The sequence below is a fragment of the Molothrus aeneus genome, chromosome 8 (assembly GCF_037042795.1).
Source record: "Molothrus aeneus isolate 106 chromosome 8, BPBGC_Maene_1.0, whole genome shotgun sequence".
NCBI lineage: Eukaryota > Metazoa > Chordata > Aves > Passeriformes > Icteridae > Molothrus > Molothrus aeneus.
In genome coordinates, this window is record NC_089653.1 from 9,203,692 (window position 1) to 9,223,929 (window position 20,238).

The 20,238-nt window shown below is 45.3% G+C and overlaps 1 protein-coding gene across 1 annotated transcript in view; it reads right to left on the reverse strand.

Moving 5' to 3' along the window:
- Positions 1-1,433: 1,433 nt before the first annotated feature.
- SYNPO2L (synaptopodin 2 like) overlaps positions 1,434-20,238 on the reverse strand; it is a 31,033-nt gene continuing 12,228 nt past the window's right edge. Inside the window, exons 3-4 of the mRNA XM_066554982.1 lie at positions 17,093-17,754; positions 1,434-3,769 (exon numbers count right to left, since the gene is read on the reverse strand). Of these exons, the coding sequence (XP_066411079.1) occupies positions 1,434-3,769; positions 17,093-17,754 (2,998 nt within the window). The remainder of the gene's footprint in view (positions 3,770-17,092; positions 17,755-20,238) is intronic.

Below are 20,238 nucleotides of genomic sequence, written 5' to 3' on the forward strand. Positions count from 1 at the left end.
TAAAATGCTGAATTCTTCCTTGGGAAGGCAGTGCTTCCTTCCTGGATGCCTGTAGTGTGGAGATGAAGTTGGAGGCTAGCCTGGGACATTCAAGGAATAACCAGTACTGTTTCCCCAGCACCACCAGCAAACTGAGCTCTGTGTATGTGTATGAGTGCAGATCCTCTGGGATTCTCAGAGCACTTCTGTTTTTACCAAATAGGCCCCACAATAATACCTAAGTTGTTTCGTATGAAGTTTTACTTGTGACTTTCTGTTTCCTTGACCTCCACTTCCATGCTGAGAATGTCTGTAAAGGCCCTCTGTTTTCCCCTCATCACAAAGCTTTCAGCAAGTTTTATGTCATGACCCATTTCTAATTTAGTCCCACTTCTGTCCTGAACTAAACCAAAAGATCATGAACAAATGCATATTCAGTCCTGTCTCATTTTAAAGCCAACTGTACTTCCTCCCATGCAATCCACCTTTCTACTTACAGCATCCATATCCTGTTCAGTGGGACTGATGCTGCAGGGCCTTTCTTTGTGCCAACCAGACACTGCCTGAGCTTAGCTTTGATTTTGTGTATCCTTAAAAATGGATACTTCCTCCTACAGTTCCCACAGGTGGTGATAGCCCCATCAAGCCCCCTCAAAGCCCCTCTTTGACAAACTCTTTCCAGACCTGATAGTGGTAATTAGTACCAGCTAGGATGACTCTCCTTTTTAGACCCAGCCCTGGTGGCTGGAGGAACAGGCACACATGGGCACTCTTGGGCTCAGCCACACTGCCCACATGTGCATGGGCAAACACCACTGCTCACTCTGCTCTCTTGCCTTCTTTCCCATGTCCCCACCAAGGGAATTCTGGGAGAAATGTCCCAGGTGAGGCCCCACTTGTCCTTTCACTCCCTGCTGAGTGTTGCTGTGTGCATGTGTGTGTGCACACACAAGTGAACATGACAGACTGGGAGGATCAGAGAAGAACAGTCTCATGGGAAAGCTGCGGCTTCTGCTCTGTAATCCCACCTCTCACCCTTTCTTCCTGGAAAGCTCTTGCCTCCTACTTTCCTTCCATGCAGGGGTGACTTCAAAGCCCTTGGGGACGGAAAACTACTGCTTCATGTGTGTCTCCATGTGAGATAATCTCTGCCATTCACTCCCTCTGGAGGTGGGTTTTGCTGCTGTGTACAAGTTCCCAGTCTTTGTGTACCACACACTTGCCTTCTCTCCACATTCTTCCTCCTACTGTAGCCACAGCCAGTAAGCCTTTCCATGAAGCATTTCATCTAAGACCAAGGGGAGGCTGGGGAAGGGGGTGGTGCAGAAGGGCAGTAATTTTTTGAGTTTTTTTCTTCATTTTGTGTCACTCATTCCAATGTACTGAGCTGACATGAAAGACAAAACAAGCGCTATCTCTGTGGGGCCACAGACAGGATGGGAGGGGTGCCTGCCTCAGTGATGGCCAAAACTTGGCCTCCACACATTGGCCTGCATGCCTGTTCTTGCTGCAGAGAATTTGGGCCTGGCCACCTGAAACCGAGAGGCAGAGGCTGAGTTTGGAGGAGGTCCCTGTCCCACCTGTCCAGGCTCTGGGGAGCTCTGATATGGCTTAGGGGAGGGGCTGAGCTCCACCTGGAAGGGTGCTGGTGTAGCAGGGGCAGAAGAGGCCATTTCTGTTCTCCACAATGGCTCATCCAGCGTGGTGGCTGAGCGGGGCATAAGCACAGTGGGTGCCAGGCTGCTGGAGGTTGGCATGGGAGCCGGAGTGGAGAAGCGACGAATCTCCTGGGTCTTGGCTATTTTCACAGGGACCTGCTTGGCTGCCACGAAGGATGAGCTAGCCTGTGGGGTTGGCTGACCAGGAGTAGTCAGAGTGCTGGGGCTTGGGGGATCCCCAAAACAGAACATGGCTGACTTCAATTGATAGGGCTGGTGGCGCATTAAATCAATGACCTTGATCCCTGATTTCTGGCCAGGTGCCTTTTTCACTTTGCTCTCTGCTTTGCTAGCCTGAGATTTGCTGGCTGCCAGAGGATAGAAAGGGGAATGCATTGGGTTGTAAGCTATTGGAGGGGGAGCCCGGATGTTGGGTGAATATTTCCAGCATGAGGGTAGAGAAGGGGATGGAGAAGGGGTCCTGGGCTTGTACTCTGGCTTCGGCGTTGTTTCCACCACATATTTGTCCATGCGGCTCTGGCGTTTGGCAAAGAGCTCTGCCCCCTTGCCTTTAAGCTGAGGCATGTCCTGGGCCCCATTTACCAATCCAGCATCTTGCTGAGGCTTGGGGGCCACCGGAGGTGGGGTCTTGAATTTGCGGCCTGAGGACTGCATGAAGTTGCAGGCCTCAGCACCCAGGCTGAGGAAGTCCTCCTCAGGCCCAGACTCAAAGCCTGCCGCAGGGTGGTCACCCTTTGGCTTCTCATCCAGGTTCTGCACTAGAGACAGGAGCTCAGGATTGGGTGAATTCTTCTTCTTCTCCTCAATCTTACTGAACATGGGTTTCTTGTTGCCCCGTCGGCGAGCCTCCTGCAGGATGCCTGTGCGGGGAGCTGGCACAGCTATCCTCTGCTCCCTGGAGGTTAAGGGCTCTGAAGGAGGTCGTGGCGTTGCTGGAGTTATGGCAGGAGAAGGCTGTTTTGGCACAGGAGAGCTGCTTCTCATGTGCTGTGATGGTGCTGGACTAATATACAACGAAGAAGAGGCTGTTCCAGGGACTCGTGGCTGGGATGCTGTGGACGCCGTATCCCCTCCAGGCTTTGAGGGAGTTGACAGAAAGATAGAAGTGGTGGATGTCCGGGCAGTGTTAGCAGAAGGTTTGACTTCTGAAGCGCTTCCTCCCCCTTTTGGCTGTGATTCCAGTGGTGATGTTGGTCTTCCTGGTGCAGGAATATACAGAGATGTGGAGGAACTGACTGGACCACGCTGTGTTGGCACTGGGGCATTGGCAGGTGTTCCTGGAACCAGAGGTGAGAAAGGGGGAACCACTGTGCTTTGCCCACCCAGACTTTCAGTGGGTTTTTTGGGTGCAGGTGGCCTAAAGATGACAGAGGATGTTGCTGGACGCTGGCCAGAAAAGCCAGGAGTAAAGGGCCGTGCAGACCTGTTGAACATGCTTGTTGAACTTGCAGAGAAGGGGTCGGGGGTGCTTGGGGGAGGAGGGAAGAAAGTGGGGCTGGGGGCAGTTAGGAGCTGAGTGGGGACAGTGGCTGGCTGCTTGCTGGGTGCTTGCACAGCTTCCAGGTGGATGCTGAGGGACACGTTGTCTGCCTTCTCTGGCACAGGCATATCTCCATTCACTGTGCCCTGCTTTGGCTGGGCAGCTGGGGCAAGCTCTGGGCTCTTCTGCACTGGAGTTTTCTCAACTGTGTACTTCCCAGCCCGTTTCCTCTGCTGCTCAAATAATCGTGCTCCTTTACCTGAGGCTTCACTCAAACCTTTTTGCTTCTCTTCCTTCTGTTCAGAGTCAGATTTGGACTTTTCAATGTCTAGGTAAGTGTTGTCCCAGTCTGAGTGATTAGTTAGGCTTCGGGCATCAGAGAAACCTTCCTCATCAAATTCAGATTCACTGGTTGGAAAAACTCCATCTTCCTCCTCGTAGGAGCGGTCTTCATCCACACTGCCAAAGCTCACCAATGTATACTTCTTAGCCCTCTGCCTGCGTTTCTTAAACATCAGCACCCCCTTGGAGTGGGGGTTGGGTGCATCTGTCAGCAGGGATGCAATGGTTCTGCATTTGGTTTTGGCTTCTTTCACATTCTTCTCCTGGATGCTTTCGTGGCGGTGGAGCTCTGAAAGAGATAGAAAGAGGCACTCTGAGAGGTCAGAAAAGGTTGGGTGGGCAAAGGTGGACAGTGAAATGGCTATAGGTGCTCTAGTGAACATAAGAGGAAACACAGCCCTTGCCCTTTTTTTTCATTCCACTTTTGCTGGTTATATAAACTGTCTTTATAAACTGTGTCTTTATAAACTGTTGGTAGAAAAACAGGAGCAGTTTTCTCTTTCCCTGCAAACACAGTAGAAGTCAATGCAGGTGTGGGGAGCTAACTCCTCCCACTCCGATGGCCAGTCTTAAGTTTCCTCATCAGACCTGGGATTTCCTATTTCTAAAGCATGTGAACAAGACGTTTTTACAGTGCTTCCCTTGCTTGAGGAAATTTTTACCATTTATTTTTCATCCTGAAGGTGGAGCCCTGCTTTCTGTAGATGTTCCTTCTACCATTTAGAGGATTGCACGTATGCAAAAGAAGGGGTGCTCTGCAGGCTCAGCCGGGCTGCTCCTGATCTAAGCCCTGCAATGTCAGGTACAGTCAGTGTGGTGCAGCAGCATTGTGTGTAGGGCTGTTTGCTGCTCTGCAGCAGCCCTGCCACTGCAGGAGGCAAAGGAAGAATGATTTCATCCTTGCTGCAGTCTCTTCCCTGTGCCCCATGCCTGGCAAGGAAGAAGAGTATTTGCTCCTGAGCAAGAATCCCAGATCCCCACAACTGATCAGCCAGACCAGAAGGAAATCTACTTAGATAGGTTTGCTTGGAAAAGACACCACCTGTTGGGACACTGGCATAAAAGTGTGGGATAATCATTTTCCACCTGCTCTGTGGTCAGTAAAGACCCAGGGAGGAACATTGTATCCTCTGTCTTTGTGTGCAGGGAAAGCAGGTGGTGAACAGGATTCAATAGTAAAACCAGACTTGTCTGCCCTAATGAAAGAATGGACATGCCTTGAATCACTGCTGAAGTGACAGAAGTCAGCATTAGCCTTGCGCAGAAAAAAAGCCCCACATACCTAAACCACAGACTAATTTGTGATGTCTTTCTTTTCACCCTTTTCCATTGCCTTTTTCCCAGCATGATAGTACAGATGAAACAACCATCCACTGTACATATCTAATAATTTGTCAAAAAAACACCTTGTCCAGCCCTGACATTCCCAAGAGAGATGTAATAAATTCTGCTGTGCTGAAGAGAGAGGAGAGGAGAGGAGAGGAGAGGAGAGGAGAGGAGAGGAGAGGAGAGGAGAGGAGAGGAGAGGAGAGGAGAGGAGAGGAGAGGAGAGGAGAGGAGAGGAGAGGAGAGGAGAGGAGAGGAGAGGAGAGGAGAGGAGAGGAGAGGAGAGCTGCAAGGCAGTACTGAGGGATGGTGTTAGCTTAAGAGATGATGGAAGCTTCTCAGTCCTCTCAGGATCTCACTTCTGATCAATTTACCACAAAACATTCATTCAATGTGAACCTGTTAATGTCAGAGTCACCTGCAGTGAGGGACAGGGAACTTAGTTTAGAAGTTTACTAGTTTTCCTTAGGGCTGCAGTCTCCCAAAACCTTTCTAGTCTGCACAATTGTGGTGTCATCATTCCATACTGCATCAGTGTAACCACAGAAGAAAGAGCTTCCCTTTCCCACCCCATGCTGAATATAAAGTGTTGATTTGCAAAGCAGTTATCCTTCCAGGAAGCTCTCAAAGTCTGCAGCCATTCCATAGCACATGCTGCTGCTTTGAGATTTCAGCAAGGGGAATTCTGTGGTTTGAGATCACTTCATGTGGATGCACAGTCCATTCCTCTCCTTTACACCCAGAACTAGAAACAGGAAAAACAATGCTGACATGGCTCATTATTTGTACTCGCATTTGCAAAGTGAAGGCTCTTTGCAAAACTTTCCTTACAGAATAACTCCACCTTGCTGAATCAAGACTGAAGTAGTGTCGAGGGTTTTGTGTAGATTTAGTGTTCTTCAAGGCAGTCACAGACTTGCCCTCAAAGACCTGCTCTCCATGGTAGAAACAAGCTACACTCCCTGAAGTTCTGCCCACTTCATTTACAAATCTGCATGCCTGTGTCTCCAGGGGTTGTTGACAATGGCGAAAATAAGGGAAGTTGCTACAAACAACCTTACTAAAAGCTCTACCTCACCTGGTGGTATTTTGCTTCTAAATTTACAAGGAGAAAGAGCAGTACCACAGAATCTTAGTCCAGTGCAGAATATGTAAACTCTGGCCTGAGTGACTCACAGGAGGATTTCTAGCATCAGGAGCTACCAGATAGGGAGCAACACCATTCAAAGTGATGTCTGCACAGCCCTTTCTGACAGGAGACTACCATGGAAATGCCAACTCTAAACTCTGGGCTAACAAGCACTGTCAGAGAAAATGTAACAGAAGATGGTCTTTAACTCCACCAGCCTGTAGCCCTAGCTCAGCATTAGGATTCATGTACAACTTGCCTAGAAAGTTGCTCTAAACTGTCCTGTGCTCTGAAGGAGCTGGCAAATAGGGCCCTCTGGGACCTGCTTCTCACCTCCCTCTTTTCTTCTTCCTACCTTTCTCCTCATCAAAGGCTAAAGCACACAGCTAATTAAACCAGTCCCCCAAAAAGAAAAATGGTCATGCTATTCAAGCTACAATCTTCCACAACTGTTTAAGAAAAAACAGGAAGAGAAATATTCCTAAGATGACTTGTAGAAGGTAGAGAGCAAGAGTGAAATCAGAATAGGCAAAAGAATGGGGTAAGGAGAGTAGACTAAAAAAAGTAGAGGAAAGGAAAGAAGGATGAGAAGAGAAGAGAAGAGAAGAGAAGAGAAGAGAAGAGAAGAGAAGAGAAGAGAAGAGAAGAGAAGAGAAGAGAAGAGAAGAGAAGAGAAGAGAAGAGAAGAGAAGAGAAGAGAAGAGAAGAGAAGAGAAGAGAAGAGAAGAGGAAAAGAAAAAAGAAAAGAAAAGAAAAGAAAAGAAAAGAAAAGAAAAGAAAAGAAAAGAAAAGAAAAGAAAAGAAAAGAAAAGAAAAGAAAAGAAAAGAAAAGAAAAGAAAGAAGACATTTGTACCTGCATAAGGCTGATCCGAGCTTGAGAAAGTAGAGTCCAGACCTGGAGAGCTGGGCATGTCACAAAGCCCGTTTAATTCACAACTCTCCATAAACAGAAAGAGAGGCAATAAGACGAGCAAAGCAAAGCTCTTCTGGAGCAGAACCAAAACTCTGAGATGTCCAAGCTCTTTGCTATCAGTCCACAGGCCTTTTAAAGCCTCTCTTTTGTCTCGTAGGCTTTGCTGCTGAAAGCCATGAGGTCACTTTGTCTATTTTTGTCTTCATAGCTTCATCACTGAGCAGTGTGATGGACATTGTCACCTGGCACTTGAACTTATTCTTTCCTCCTCCCTGAACTCCCTGTAAGGAGAAACTCCTATTTTTTATTTTAAGATAAGAAAATATACTCTATATTATCACAGCTTCTATGGTGTAAGCTTCAGGTTAGAAAGGTGCAGGCTTCAAGTTAGTGTTACCAATGCCTCAATGTCCAGCATTTCTGTGCCAAAGAGCCCTTCAGAGAGATAAAACTAACACTGTGTGCATGTCCAATATGGAGAGGCAGAAGAAACCTGCACAGGAGAGAAATAACTTTCCTTGCCTGAAACTCTCAGAGAGCACTCAGCCCCAGGTAAAGAGGAAGAAAAGAGAGAGCAGGGGCTTTCCTGTGTATATCAATTTTCTTCCATGTCTGAGGAGAACCAGTCCACGGTTCAGATTTCTGTTGCATACACAACTGAGGAACATTTAACAGGGGAGTGTTAGGATTCTGGATGCCTGCAGTGAAGTTGTTTAGCTGAATTAAAACAGCAGAGGCTGTTACCTACACTGAAAGCATGGTTGTGCCCAGGGAGGGTGACAGAGTGTTTGGAAACCAGGTAGTGGTGTTTTGGCAGCACCATTCAGAGCTCCAGCACCGGAGACTGCGAGGTGTTGAAAGATGAGATGATAGTAAGGACTGTGGTGGATGGGAAGGAAGGGAATAGATGGTGCTGGGAAGTCTGCAGATCTCTGCAGTTGTGGCCTGCTCAGCATCGCTTCACACTTTGTCTAAGTCCTGTCTTACCACTCCTTTCTGTACTCCAGCAAAAGGTCCTGTGAGACAATCCCAGAGCCATGGCCAAGGGACACCCTCCCATGATTCTCACTCCAGCGGCCCCAGCCTTAGCAATTCTGTAGCCTTGGCAGACAATCTCCAGTGTTAGACTGGAAAAATGAAGGTCTGACCATACATGCGGAAATCCAGCAGCCATCACTGCACACCAAGAAGGCAACTCCCACACGGCAACAGTGCTGTAGAGAGACCTGTCATGTGTTATACAGAGGCTCTTAGTGCAAGAGCCATGAAAGTGGTTCTTCTTCAAGCCTCTTCTTTGATGAATATTTACACATATAGGGATATATGTATATATATGTGTCTTTGGGGAAACCATTCAATATTGATACGTATCACTGGAATGAAAATACAGCTCTGTCTCTTGTAAGAACATTCAAATGGAATAGATAAAAGAGTAAAAGGAAGGGCTATAAAACTCATAAATTCTGTTGGTGTGGTGAATAATTTCTATAGGAAACTTTTTGTTAACTTCTAAAGCATTTATTTCATGTACACACTGAATTCTGTTGTAAAAAATCCACAAAAAGGAAAAAATTCTATTAAGCAAAGTCTATGGAAGTTTTCCTCTTAACTAAGTTTCACTGAAGTGAAATTATTTTTGTTACCTAATTACAGTAAAGAGAAGTATAAAAAGTACAAATCTTTCCAAGATCAGATCTTATTAAAAGAAAGCATTTTAATGCCCAGGCAAGGTACTGAACAAGCAGGCTTACATGAGGTCAGATACTATTCATGTTCTCTAGGAAACAAAAACCGGTAAATTTTATTACCAAGACTGAATTCTAGAAAAGCCATTACTATAGAAAATAAGGTATTCTGCTACTTCTAGAGATAAAGAACCTGTTCCTCTGTGATGAAATGCTACTTGTCAGCTGCTTTTTTCATATAGGGTCACCTCAAATTTTGTTCTTCCAGCTATTTATGTTAGACAAAGTCATTTTTCCATGGCTAATATTGCAAATATCTCAGTAAGTCATTAGAGGCTACGGACATCTCATACTTTACATACCCGAAGTCCTTTCAAAATAAGATTTGGATGGGTTATATTGACCTTCTAAGTATTTCCCTGTTGAAAGTTTCAACCTTTAAAGCTTTGATCAGTATTTAAATTGCAAACACTTAAGCAGAGGAGTATATATTCTTTTCCCTCAAAGTAAAGCTAAAACACTTGGGATAGGAAATAGTTGTCATTCTTGGATATTTGCACACTTCATCGCATAATCTGTGCATAATATCAAACACAGATATGGCTTCAGCTCCAGTTTAGGATGCTACAGCAAATGCTACAGTCCTACTCAAGTCTGCAACACTTTAGCTTGTATCTGAGGTTAAATAGTTAAAATACTTGTCAAACCAGTGTTTCTTCTTAAATGGCTAGTGATTTTAAATGTGCCAGTGAGACACTGCCCCACAGCAAAATCCTGGTTTTGGAAAAACAGAAAGAAACAGGCTTTTCTGAAGGTAAGTTAACAGCCCAGGGAAAAAAAACATTCTCATTCATTTTGTAGATTTTTGAGCATTTTTAGCCATACTGCTATTGGAGAGCTCTGTTAGGCAGAGAGAGTGTAGAGACATCACTGTGCATGGCTGCAATATCTTAGTCTCATGGTATCCTGCTGGAGACTTGAATAGCTTTCTTATTCAAAAAAATCTCTCAGCTGGGTGACAGTTTGCCCTTCTTTCTGAGCTGGATGGAAAAGTAAGTGCAAAAGCGCAAAAGGTAGCACACATGGCCAGTTTTTCTATGCTGACAGATCACACCTGGGCCCTGGATATTCCCTACATAGCCCTCTCCCAAAGGAGAATTTTCTTTTGCCAGGACAGTACCTGTTTAGTGCACTAGTGAATCTGTCTTTTGCAGTTTTAGCCCAATTTCCTCTGAAAGGTTTATTCAGTCAATGCTGCACGTCTTTTGATCGTACCCATTTCATGCTAATAGTGTTTGAGTCCATTTGCTAATTTTAAGAGTCTGAAGTCACAAAGATACAATTCTCCTACAAGTTTACATGGAAATAGGAGGCTCAGCAGAGGAGAGACCCCACCATAGGAAGTGAGAAGCCTGAGTGCAATCTTAATTTGGCATCAAAAACTGGTAAGAAAACACACACATGCACACACACACACACACAAAAAAAAAAAAGCTTTCTCATTTTGAATGTGAGAGACAGACATCAGACAGATTTGCATCTACTAGACATGAGAGAATGAGATATCAAATACAAAACATAAATTAAAAGGATGCCAGGATCTGCTAAGTGTGCTGCTTACAAAATTGATGTCTGACAGCAGGATACCACTGATTGATCACGTCTTTTGTCTTTCAGTCTATCCAACTTCTACTCCGGTAATACTGACAAGTATATGCTCACCATCTCACTATGTGGACTTGATTAATCCACTTGCCATATAGTCTCATTAAACAGTTGATTTTAGTCATTTTCTGCAACTATTCAAGCTCCTGCCACATTAAAAATTCTAGCCTTTCATGAGACAACTGTGTATCTTCCATGTGTTATGTCATCTGCCAATTAATACACAGCAATCTGCACTGAATCCCCATGACACCCATTGAAAATGGTATTATTGCTATTTACTGTTACTGCTTGCTAGGTACAACACCCAAGAGAAATAAGCCACATTTACAAAGCTTCACTAGCAGGGATTAGCATCTGAAAAAAACAGATAGGAAGACAATAGTGGTGTACCTGGGAACACTTTTGAGCTCCTCAGTCCAGGTAACCCCCCTCCCTCCCCTGTGTCCCCCACACACCTGGGTTTCTCTGGGAAGAAAAACCAGAGAGAAGCTGCAAGGTGTCTCAGCTACGTTCCAGATCTGAATAACAGCAGTTTGGGGGCTGTGGTGTGCCCCACAGTACCTGCTCCTTGTTCCGTCTAGGTGCAGCCAGAGGATAAGATCCACTGACAGAAGAGAAGAGGGTTGGGATTTTTTATCATCTGTCTCCTTGCCAGTCATATAACATTGAGGTGGAGAGGACCTTTGATTGACGTTAGTGTTTAAAGCTCTGTGGGTGAAAATATAGAGGTAGTCCTGTTGGATTCAGAAGGCCAGTGAAACACTACTACCAACTTAGCCAGTTAGCTCATCTGACATCATGAGCCATTAATAGTGATGTTTTCTGTTCTATTCTTAGCCAATTGTGTGGTCACCTTACAGTACTCCTATCTCATCCATATTTCTCTCATTGGAAAAGTCATGTGGAACTGTATCAAGTATCTTATAGAAGCCAGTATATACTGTGTTCATGTTATTCCTTCAGCCATTAAGTTTTACCTTACTGAGCAGGTCAAAGACTCTTTCTACTTTTTGTTAGTCCATGTTGATTTTACTTTTCATTTTGTTTTCTGCAAAAATGCACCAAAAAATCACTTCATGCACCTTCTTTTCTTGAAGCCAAATAATTGTTTTTTTCTTATAGTCACAGCCTATGTCTGCTAGAAGGGCATATTCTTCTCATTATTCCAAGGTACTTGGCAAGGACTGAGGACCATTCTGATACAAGTTTCATTGGTTCCTTACATTTGACCTCTACAGAGAAGCCGACTGAGCCTTGTCCTTTCAGTATAGTCAGTGTATCAAGATATGCGGAATCTACTTGCCTGTTTCTGCTCCTGTTTCTTTCTGCAAAGAGTGAGATTCTTAGTTAATGTAAGTGGTAGATACTGATGACAGTAAAGCTTTACACATTTCCCAGCAAACTGATGTCCCTTCCTATGATGAGTTTAAGTGAAACTGAAGAACAATTAGCCAGGTATTGGCCAGGTTGACAGTTTTCTCCTTCCTAACTATAACTCTCTCTCACTTCTCTTGAGTAATGCCTGTTGTTTAATCACTCCTTGTCAAAGTCCTTTTATGCCTCACCCTTTTATGCCTCTCCCTCATCCATCAATATCACTTTGTCTCAAAAACATTTCAGTGTTGTCCCTGAGCAGACTTGTCCCTATCTTGTCAGAAACCTTGTCCCATATCACTTTCAGAACTGATGGAAACAACTGGATGGGGAAAGGATTCCTGTTGTCTGTTTGCATTACAAATTCTTTCAACTAATATGTCAAAACCCTGGAATCTAAAACTACCAGCTTGATTAAGACAGTCTGTAGGATTATATGAATAGCTGTTTCAGTGTGATTATTGCTCTAATCATCTTTGTGATCTGAGCTATTGGCAAAATTTTGATTTAATGCCATTGTTCCCCATCAGCCTTACACATCCTAAGTCAGAGTAGAAGTGCATGTGCAAGGCCAGGCTATGATAACATATGAGACAACACAGTCTGAAAAATCACTAACTGGGGCTCTGCAAGGACCATGGAAATGTCAGCTTGGAAGCAAACTCTGACACTGCTTCACAAGCAGCAGGATGATGAATGACCTCTGATCATGTCTGAGGAACTGTGACCCAGAGTCAGAGTCCCTGTGCTGACAATAATGACGTAGAAGTAATGTCTGAGTAACTGATTGTTTTAAAAAAGTGCTTCAAATGATATTTCCTACAGTAGAAGTACTAGGACAAATGAGAGTATACACTTTTTCATTTCAGGGATCACATAATTTTCCTCCATACATCTTCAAATGTTAAAGATCTTTCCCCTCCCAGAGAATATTATCTGCAGCTAGATTTACCTTGAGCTAACACATGTTCAGCTAAATTTGTGTCTCTGTCAGGCTCTGAGGCAGCAGGATTGCAGTGAGGTGCAAAGGTAGAACAGAACAGAGCTCTATCAACTTTACTTCCAGTGCTGCAACCCACAACATCCTCATTGAAATGCTGGACAAGTGTGATGCCTGAGGGAACGGTCCTGGAGGTCTCCAGTAAGAATATCTGAGGAAGATGGCAAATTACTTGTGACAATTATGAGATGACTCAAGAAAGAATGAAAAATTCATCCACCCTAGCTAAGACAGACAGCAGTATTTTATAATCTGGATTCTGCCCCATTAATATATCAGCCTGAAAATACTACCTCTGCTTTCCACAGAAGGACATAAACTGAAGGAATAAGACCAAATGTCATACTCAAGCCTAAAGGTGGAGAAATGGAGAAAGAGGGCTCTAGATGCCTGGTGTTTAACTCTGTGTAGTCTTTAATAAATGCCTTCCAAGTGGCAGAGAATTCACACATGAATGACAGTTATTAAGTGAGGTTTCTTAAACAAACACATACAACTACACTGCTACTGAAGTGTTTGGAAACTGATTTCCCAAGCAGAAGCAATTTCCAGTTTCATGCATGCTGAAATGAGATCAGTCCCTCGATCTGTGGTTCAGTCATAGAAGCTGTTGTCCTTGTTTCCTGAATGGCTGGCTGCTCATTGAGTGGCAAGGGCCAAGGGTGATTCAGCATGGCTTCATGATGCTAGGAACAGACTTCTGTAAGATCAATAGTTCAGGAATTAATTTTAATCTCCTGGTCTCAGCAGAATGCTTTTCTATTTTACTTTAAGGCATGTAAGATGTAGTAGTAGTAGGCTATTATCCTAAACCTATTGGTCTCCTAGACTGCAGTGAAGGTCAAAACCAGCAAGTTAGTCTAACAGTCACATAACTGTGATCATTAGAGTTACAACTGTCAAAGGTGAAAGCCAAATAGAAAATGTGGTGCAATAACTTCAAACTGCCATTCAGATACTTCATCTTGTTCACAGCCCCTGTGGCCTATACCAGTTGTAACAGGCTGAGAGATGGCTTGCTGCACTCACCCTCTCTGCAGAGAAATGTGACTGCAGTCACTCTTAGAAGAGGTAATCTCTATAACCTGCTGATGAATAGGCCACTTATTTATAAGCAACCTATCTTTTCAAGTGATGCTGCTGTACATCCGCTTTAAACAAGAAGGATTTCCTTTTCTGATATGGAATGTAGTAACTTTGATGACTCTGCACAGGCAGCCAAGTCCATATAAAGCAGAGGAGGAAATTTCCCCACCCAGTTTTCCCTCCCTTCCTCTACCATACATGGAGAGGCTCTTGAATCCTAGGAACTAAAAATAGTTCAGCAGATAAGTTTAAATTAAGATATTTTGAAGCACTTCTTTCACTGACACAGTGTGATAGCAAGTTAGGAATAGACTGCTGTCCTGGTATGTCTGTCCTATTTCCAGTTGTGGAAAAGGCTGAGCCTTTTGTCCTGTGAGATGATTTACAATGGGGCTGAAAATACAGTGCACCCCAGAGAGCACAAGTGGCTGAGAAGAAGCAACCCTGGCTACAGATGGATCCCAAGCCTCCAAAGGTGGGGTAAGAAGAGAAGGACACTGCAGAACCTATGAGAAACCAAAAAACCTCACCTGCAATTACTTGTGACAACTATAGTCTGATTCTCCCTGCCACAAGCTCCCACTTTCCCCCTGAAACTGATGTAGATTTTTTAATTTGTATTTTCTGTCTAGAGATAGGAAGTAAAGAACCAAGCTACAGAAAACCCAAGAGCTGACAGCAGTAGCAGTGTTACTGAGATCCTTGCAGGGCAACAGAGCAGTGAAGAATGTCAGTTGCTACTCTTGGTGATATGCAAAAGAATTATTATGTATCTCTGTTCTTTTTCAGGGATTTCAGTTATTTATATGGAGGTTTGATGTTTCTAAATACTCATCTAGAAATAATGTACCCTCAATTCTGTTTGCTTGAGGGGCAGGCAGAAGTGGGAAAAGGAGACAGTTTCTGGAGCTTAAAAATGACAGTGAAAAGTTAGAAAGAATTAAAACAAAGGACAAGAGAAATACCCCTAAAATTGAAGTAAACATCAGAGCAGACATGAGAAAGTAGTACATTCTAGGAAGAAAGAATAAGGAATCACCTGGGGATCAGTCCCAACAAAACAATTTTTCACATTCTTATGGTGCAGTGGTGGGAGCTGAAGAAGGCTGTGGCAAAGCAAGGAGGATGTATTATTCCCAGATGCACTGGGAATATATTTAAATAGTGCTTCAAAAGGCAGCCATCTGCATAGGTATTCACAGTGGCTCTTAAATGTTTCTTGCCTATATATCGATACTTAGGCTCTCACAACTGATAGTCCAAGTCACTTCCTGGAGCTAACTCAGGTTTTAAAACCCTGCCTGACTTTTAAAATATTACTTCACATTCCTGTTTAGCAAAACCCAGGAGTGTCTGTGTCCCAGAGTAGGCTACTGTGCTGTGGATATTGCTAAGGAAAGGCAGAGGAACAGAACTTTAAATGCTGCTGTCTCCATGGGAGCCTAGAGCAGCTGTAGGAGCTGGAACAATGCTAGCCCAGACATCCTCACCAAGGCTACACCTTTCTGGCAAGAGATGCTCTACCATGTCCTCCTATGCCAGTCCAAGCAGCCTCCCATGGAGCCAGTGCAGCTCAGCAGTGAAGAGAGTGAAGGAGCGATAGGAGAATAAAATACTACCTCAGTCTGCAATGCTTCTGGGAACCCTAACTCCAGCTGGCAATATTGTTGCATCATCTCCTGCCATGGGATATTATCTTGCCATCAGAAATGCTCTGAATGAAATACATAGTTTTTCTGGGATCCCTCTGTACTGATGCAGTCCATGGAAATAAGTCTTGATGTAAAGCGATTGCTCTTGTACTGCTAGGACTATCGGGTGGCAGGGAGCAGCTGAACATGCCTTTCTCAACATTCACCTCATGCTTGGACATCATTCAAAGGGGGAAAAATAGCCTCATCTTTAGGGAGGCTGAAATTGCTGATTTCTTTCCTGTCCTGAGGAAAATGAGAGCTAAAGACTAGGAAGAAGTAGAACAAGGCATCAGGTCAGGTGCAGTGCCCAGCAGAGCAAGACATAAGGAACCCAACTGAGCCTCCCTTTGTAACACTGGAAAGAGCAGCAGGACAGTGCCCTGTCTGAAGGAAGCAACTAGGTTTGAAAGTTACCCCTACAGGAGTCCTTAGGCAGAACAGATAAAAGAATATTTAGCCCAAGGATAAAACAGAGGTTTAATAATTGCCTTGCAGTATTATCTGTCCTGGGTAAAATCTCTAGCATTTGAAGCAGAGGATCAGAAGTTAGAATCCACGTGTTTTCTTTCTGATTCAGTCTAGTAACTTTTCTGTGTCTCTGTTTTCCATTCTGTCACTTTTTTAAAGTCACTTTTTTAAAACTTTATTTCCAGGCTCACAGAAATGTAATAAGTTATAGTACACTGAGATATATATATATGAAGATAAATTTAGGCTTACCTTGTTTTTAATACAACTAGATACATCACAACTGTGAAATCAGATAACAGTGTTCTGCCCTCATATTTGTGCTTGAAATACTCTATGTGTAGCAGAAATCAGGAAAGATATTCACAATCAAGGTCACTTCAGGACCATCACCCATATACTACACTACATTTTTCAGTACTTTATTCCACATGGAAAGGTCCTGACTATCAGGGATGGCACTACAAGGAACTGTTTCAAGAGCTAATTTACTGTCTCCTGCCTGTCCTTGCTGGCAACCCTCCACTGCCAACACCTAAAAAATGATAAATTCTACCTGAACGCACCAGCTGCTGCCAGCCAGACATGAGCATCCTTGCCGGGATGAGTGCCTGCAGGGAAAGTTGATGTAGAAGAGTCCCTCCCTGAGCTGGACAGGGTGAGAGAAATAAATCAGTTTCTGACAAGACTCTTTTGCAGCTATGCTGCCTACAAATTATCTCTCATCATCCTTAACTGTGTAATACTGCATGCCTCTGTGTCCATGGAGAGCTGAAGTGAGCAGAGGGGTCCTTAGGAGCCTCTTGAAATGAGTGTTCTGTGCTTAACACACAGGTAGCTAAGGAGCAAACTGAGCTGCCATAAGATCTCTGGAAAGTCAGGGAAATTTAACCTCCAAGTTATTTCCTGACACCATCATGTCACCCGAGTCTTCTTAGCCCAAAGTGTTGAAGAAACCAGTGACATCCATCCTTTTTCCAGCACATAGAGGTACTAGAGCACATCTGGTTGAATGGCTGCAGCCTCTGTGAGTGACTCCCAGACCCCTGACTCCAGACTCTTTACCTTATCTATTTCTTAGGATGCCTTGGGTGAGGAATACCCCAGGGCCAAAACTGCAGCGGGAAGCCCTGGTCTCTGCAGGGCTGATTTGACTCCTTTGCAAGGTAGAGGAGCTAACCCACCTGGCGTTTGCAGGAATCAGGCTTTTGGAAGGAGCATCCAGCACAAGGAAAAGGCATAGATGAATGGCAGTTTAGGGGACTTACTGGCCTGCTTGGCTTTCTCTGCGTAAGTGGTGGTTAGGTCTTCATCAATCGGGTGTTCCACCGGCCCCACCATGGGGATGAGGTGGCGTTCCGCTCGGATCGCCTTGGTGGCGTGGGGCAGGAGCATCGCCTCTGGAGAAGGCTCCCGCCCCTCTGCTGACGGTGGCCGCAGCTGTCCCTCGCTGTCCGAGAACGGAGTGTCCGTGCGGCTGCCAGGCAGGCAGACAATCTCCCTCTTGGCCACCCCGCTGGAGCTGGCGGGCTCGGCTCCCCCCTGCGCCGCAGCCTCGGGCATGCTCTCGTAGCCGCTCTGCTCAGACAGGGACACCTCGTCCTGAGGCGCGTCCGCCCTGCCGGTGGTGCTGTCCGGCGGGGAGCGCGGGCTCTTCCTGCGAGCGCGGCGCTGCTTCTCCTGCGCCACGTTGTCAGCGTCGCTGTCTGTCTCACCATAGTAGGCCTCGCTGTCCGGTGGGGACGTGAGGCTCTCCAGGTGCCTCTGTGACCTCCATGGCTGGGAGGGCTGAGTGGTGGCTGGGGCTCCTGCTGCTTCAGAGCTGAGTAACTGTGCTGAGGGGCTGGGCACGGATGGTGGAGAGAGCACTCGCTGCCCTGGAGAAGGGGAGCGCTGGAGCCACGGGCCAGTCTGGTCCCCACCAACTATCCTGTGGGGAGAAGGAAAAGTGGTGAGTGAGGTTTCCTTTGTGCAGCTAAACTGGAAAGAAACCCTGGAGTGAGAGAGGGCTATGGACTGGGACATACAGGTGTTATAGGACAGTGTTACAGGTGTTTTTCAGGTGGTACAGGCACCTGAAGTGTAGATGCCAAGGCCAGACTTATCCCTGACATCAGCTATGTGCCCTCATTCTCATTTTCTGCTTCACAGCTCTATGGAAACCAGGTGTTAAACATTCAAAAATCAGAATGCCCTAAAACCATAAAAAATCTACCAAGCCTAATCAGCTCCCCAGGCATTTCTCCTGGAGAGCTGAATTCCTGCATAGCAAGCATTCCCCAGGACATGGAGACCTACCCTTCAGCCTGCAGCTTGTCAGCAGAGAACGGCTGGTGCTCAGATATCACAATGCACTCCAGCTGCTCCTGCAGCTGAGACTGTGTCAGATCTGCAGATCCTGGCTCCCCAAACTGCTTTAGTTCAGACTGGGCTCCAAGAAGTCAGTGCTATTTGTTTGCTCTGACCTCTACGTGGGAGTAAATAGCAAATACTTAGGATATAAAGGCCCAAGCATTTTCTGGGGATAGGAATATGGTATCTGGTGGTAGGAGACCACTCTAATATTTAGCCTGCTCACTGTGGGGCTGCTTCACAAGCTATCAGTACCTGGGTTTTGACAACCGTATGCAGTCATGCTGGCCAGCCCAATCCATGGTGGCATTTGCCTTTGGTTTAGACATAGCAATTTCAAGCCTCTAAGACATCTGGAGGGATGACTGGAGTAGGTGCCAGACAGACTGAGGCAGTTAACCCTGCTGCTGGCTTCCAGAGGAAAGGAGAATTGGCTGAGCTGATGGAAAAAGAGCCCATTCCCGGTCCTCAAGAGTGAGTCTGGATTTCCACAGCAGTTTGACTCCAGCCTACACAGATGGAGCTGGGAACTTGTTATTTCTCTTGTCAGACTCACCAGGGCTTACAAGAGCTATAAAGGAGTCCTAAGTATTTGCCTTCTGAACATGCATACCATGAAGCCAGGCAGACAGCATTGCCTCTGTAAAGCTGTGCAATTCATGACTTGGATCCCAATTCTAAACCGTGAAAAATTTTTATTTATGTCAAATGCAAACTTTTTGGAAGCTAAGGGTGGGAGAATTTCTCTGGCAGTTTACTTTTTAATACTCTTTGCCATTATGAAATCTCACTGGGGAGCAACCTCAACATTCCACAAGCGAAACAGAACAGTCCCTCCTCTTCTTTAAGCACTTGATCAGGTAACTGAGAAGCATGACTGCTTATAAGCCAGTTTCTCTTGTTCTGTACTGTCAGGTCAATGTCTCTCCCTCTTTTTCTGAAATACACACACTCCAGAGTCATCCAGCTACCTCTCCTTTCTGAACAGGAATGATTGGTATTTTCTCTGGGAATGTAAAGATGAAGTAGGAATAGACATGTGATCAAGAAAGCAACATTTGATGATTTCTTCACTACTCCAAATGAACCAACTGATTTCATTATTTCCAAACCATTCAGTGTTGACTCCATCCAGAGGATGCAAGAAGCCTGCCTTTGTCACTTTGTTAATTCAAAGTGTGCTGATCTTGATCGATTAAAATTTGCCCAGGCACCTGTTTGCTGCAGATAGGCTCCAATGGTGTGAGATAAGGCCTTGGCAAGGGACCAGGAGCTATTCTGGACACCTTGTACAGAACTTACCCATCCCACTTACTCACAGTTAGGGTATAGAGTGAGCACATCAGAAGGCACCGGCACTTTTTCTGAAACCAAGGAGAAGATCCTCCATGCTCAGGCTTTCCTTCTCTGAGCACTGCCCACCTCTGCTCTTGCTTTACGGATGACAGCAACCAGCATGGCTGTGCCTTCCCACTGCTCACAGTGCTCTCTCTGTCTTTTCAGGACTGTAGAAGATCACATCTCCCAGCCCCCTTCACCAGGGCCTGATTTTCTGAGTTTAGGCAGTAGTGTGGACTAGCTAGGACCTCACACAGTTTTGCTGCCTTCACCTTTATAGGATTACTCATTTATAGCTTGGGTCGCATCCAGCATGCACTGACGCACTGGGTTAACTTAGCACAGGGAGGACAAGGAACATTACTGGGATTATTTTTTGTCCATAAATTTGAGCTTGATCTCCAGTATTCTCCTGAACTAGAGACTGGCACAGATATTTCTTCCTATGAAAAAGGGACCTAGCCACACACCTCTCATCTTTGTGGGAGTCAGTATACAGACTGTTGGACTACAACAGCCCACTGTAAGACAGGGCAAAACATTGAGATGTCAACATGTTAGCCAGGTTAGGACATGGGTAAGTCCTCCTAGTACACCTTGCAATATGGTGAAACCAAAGGCTTCCTGCCTGCCTTGTTTCTGCTGGATGTGGACAGCTGCTGTACTGGATGAAACCACCCTACTGCCTGCACTGTCACAGCACTGGCACTTGGGAGCAGGTTAC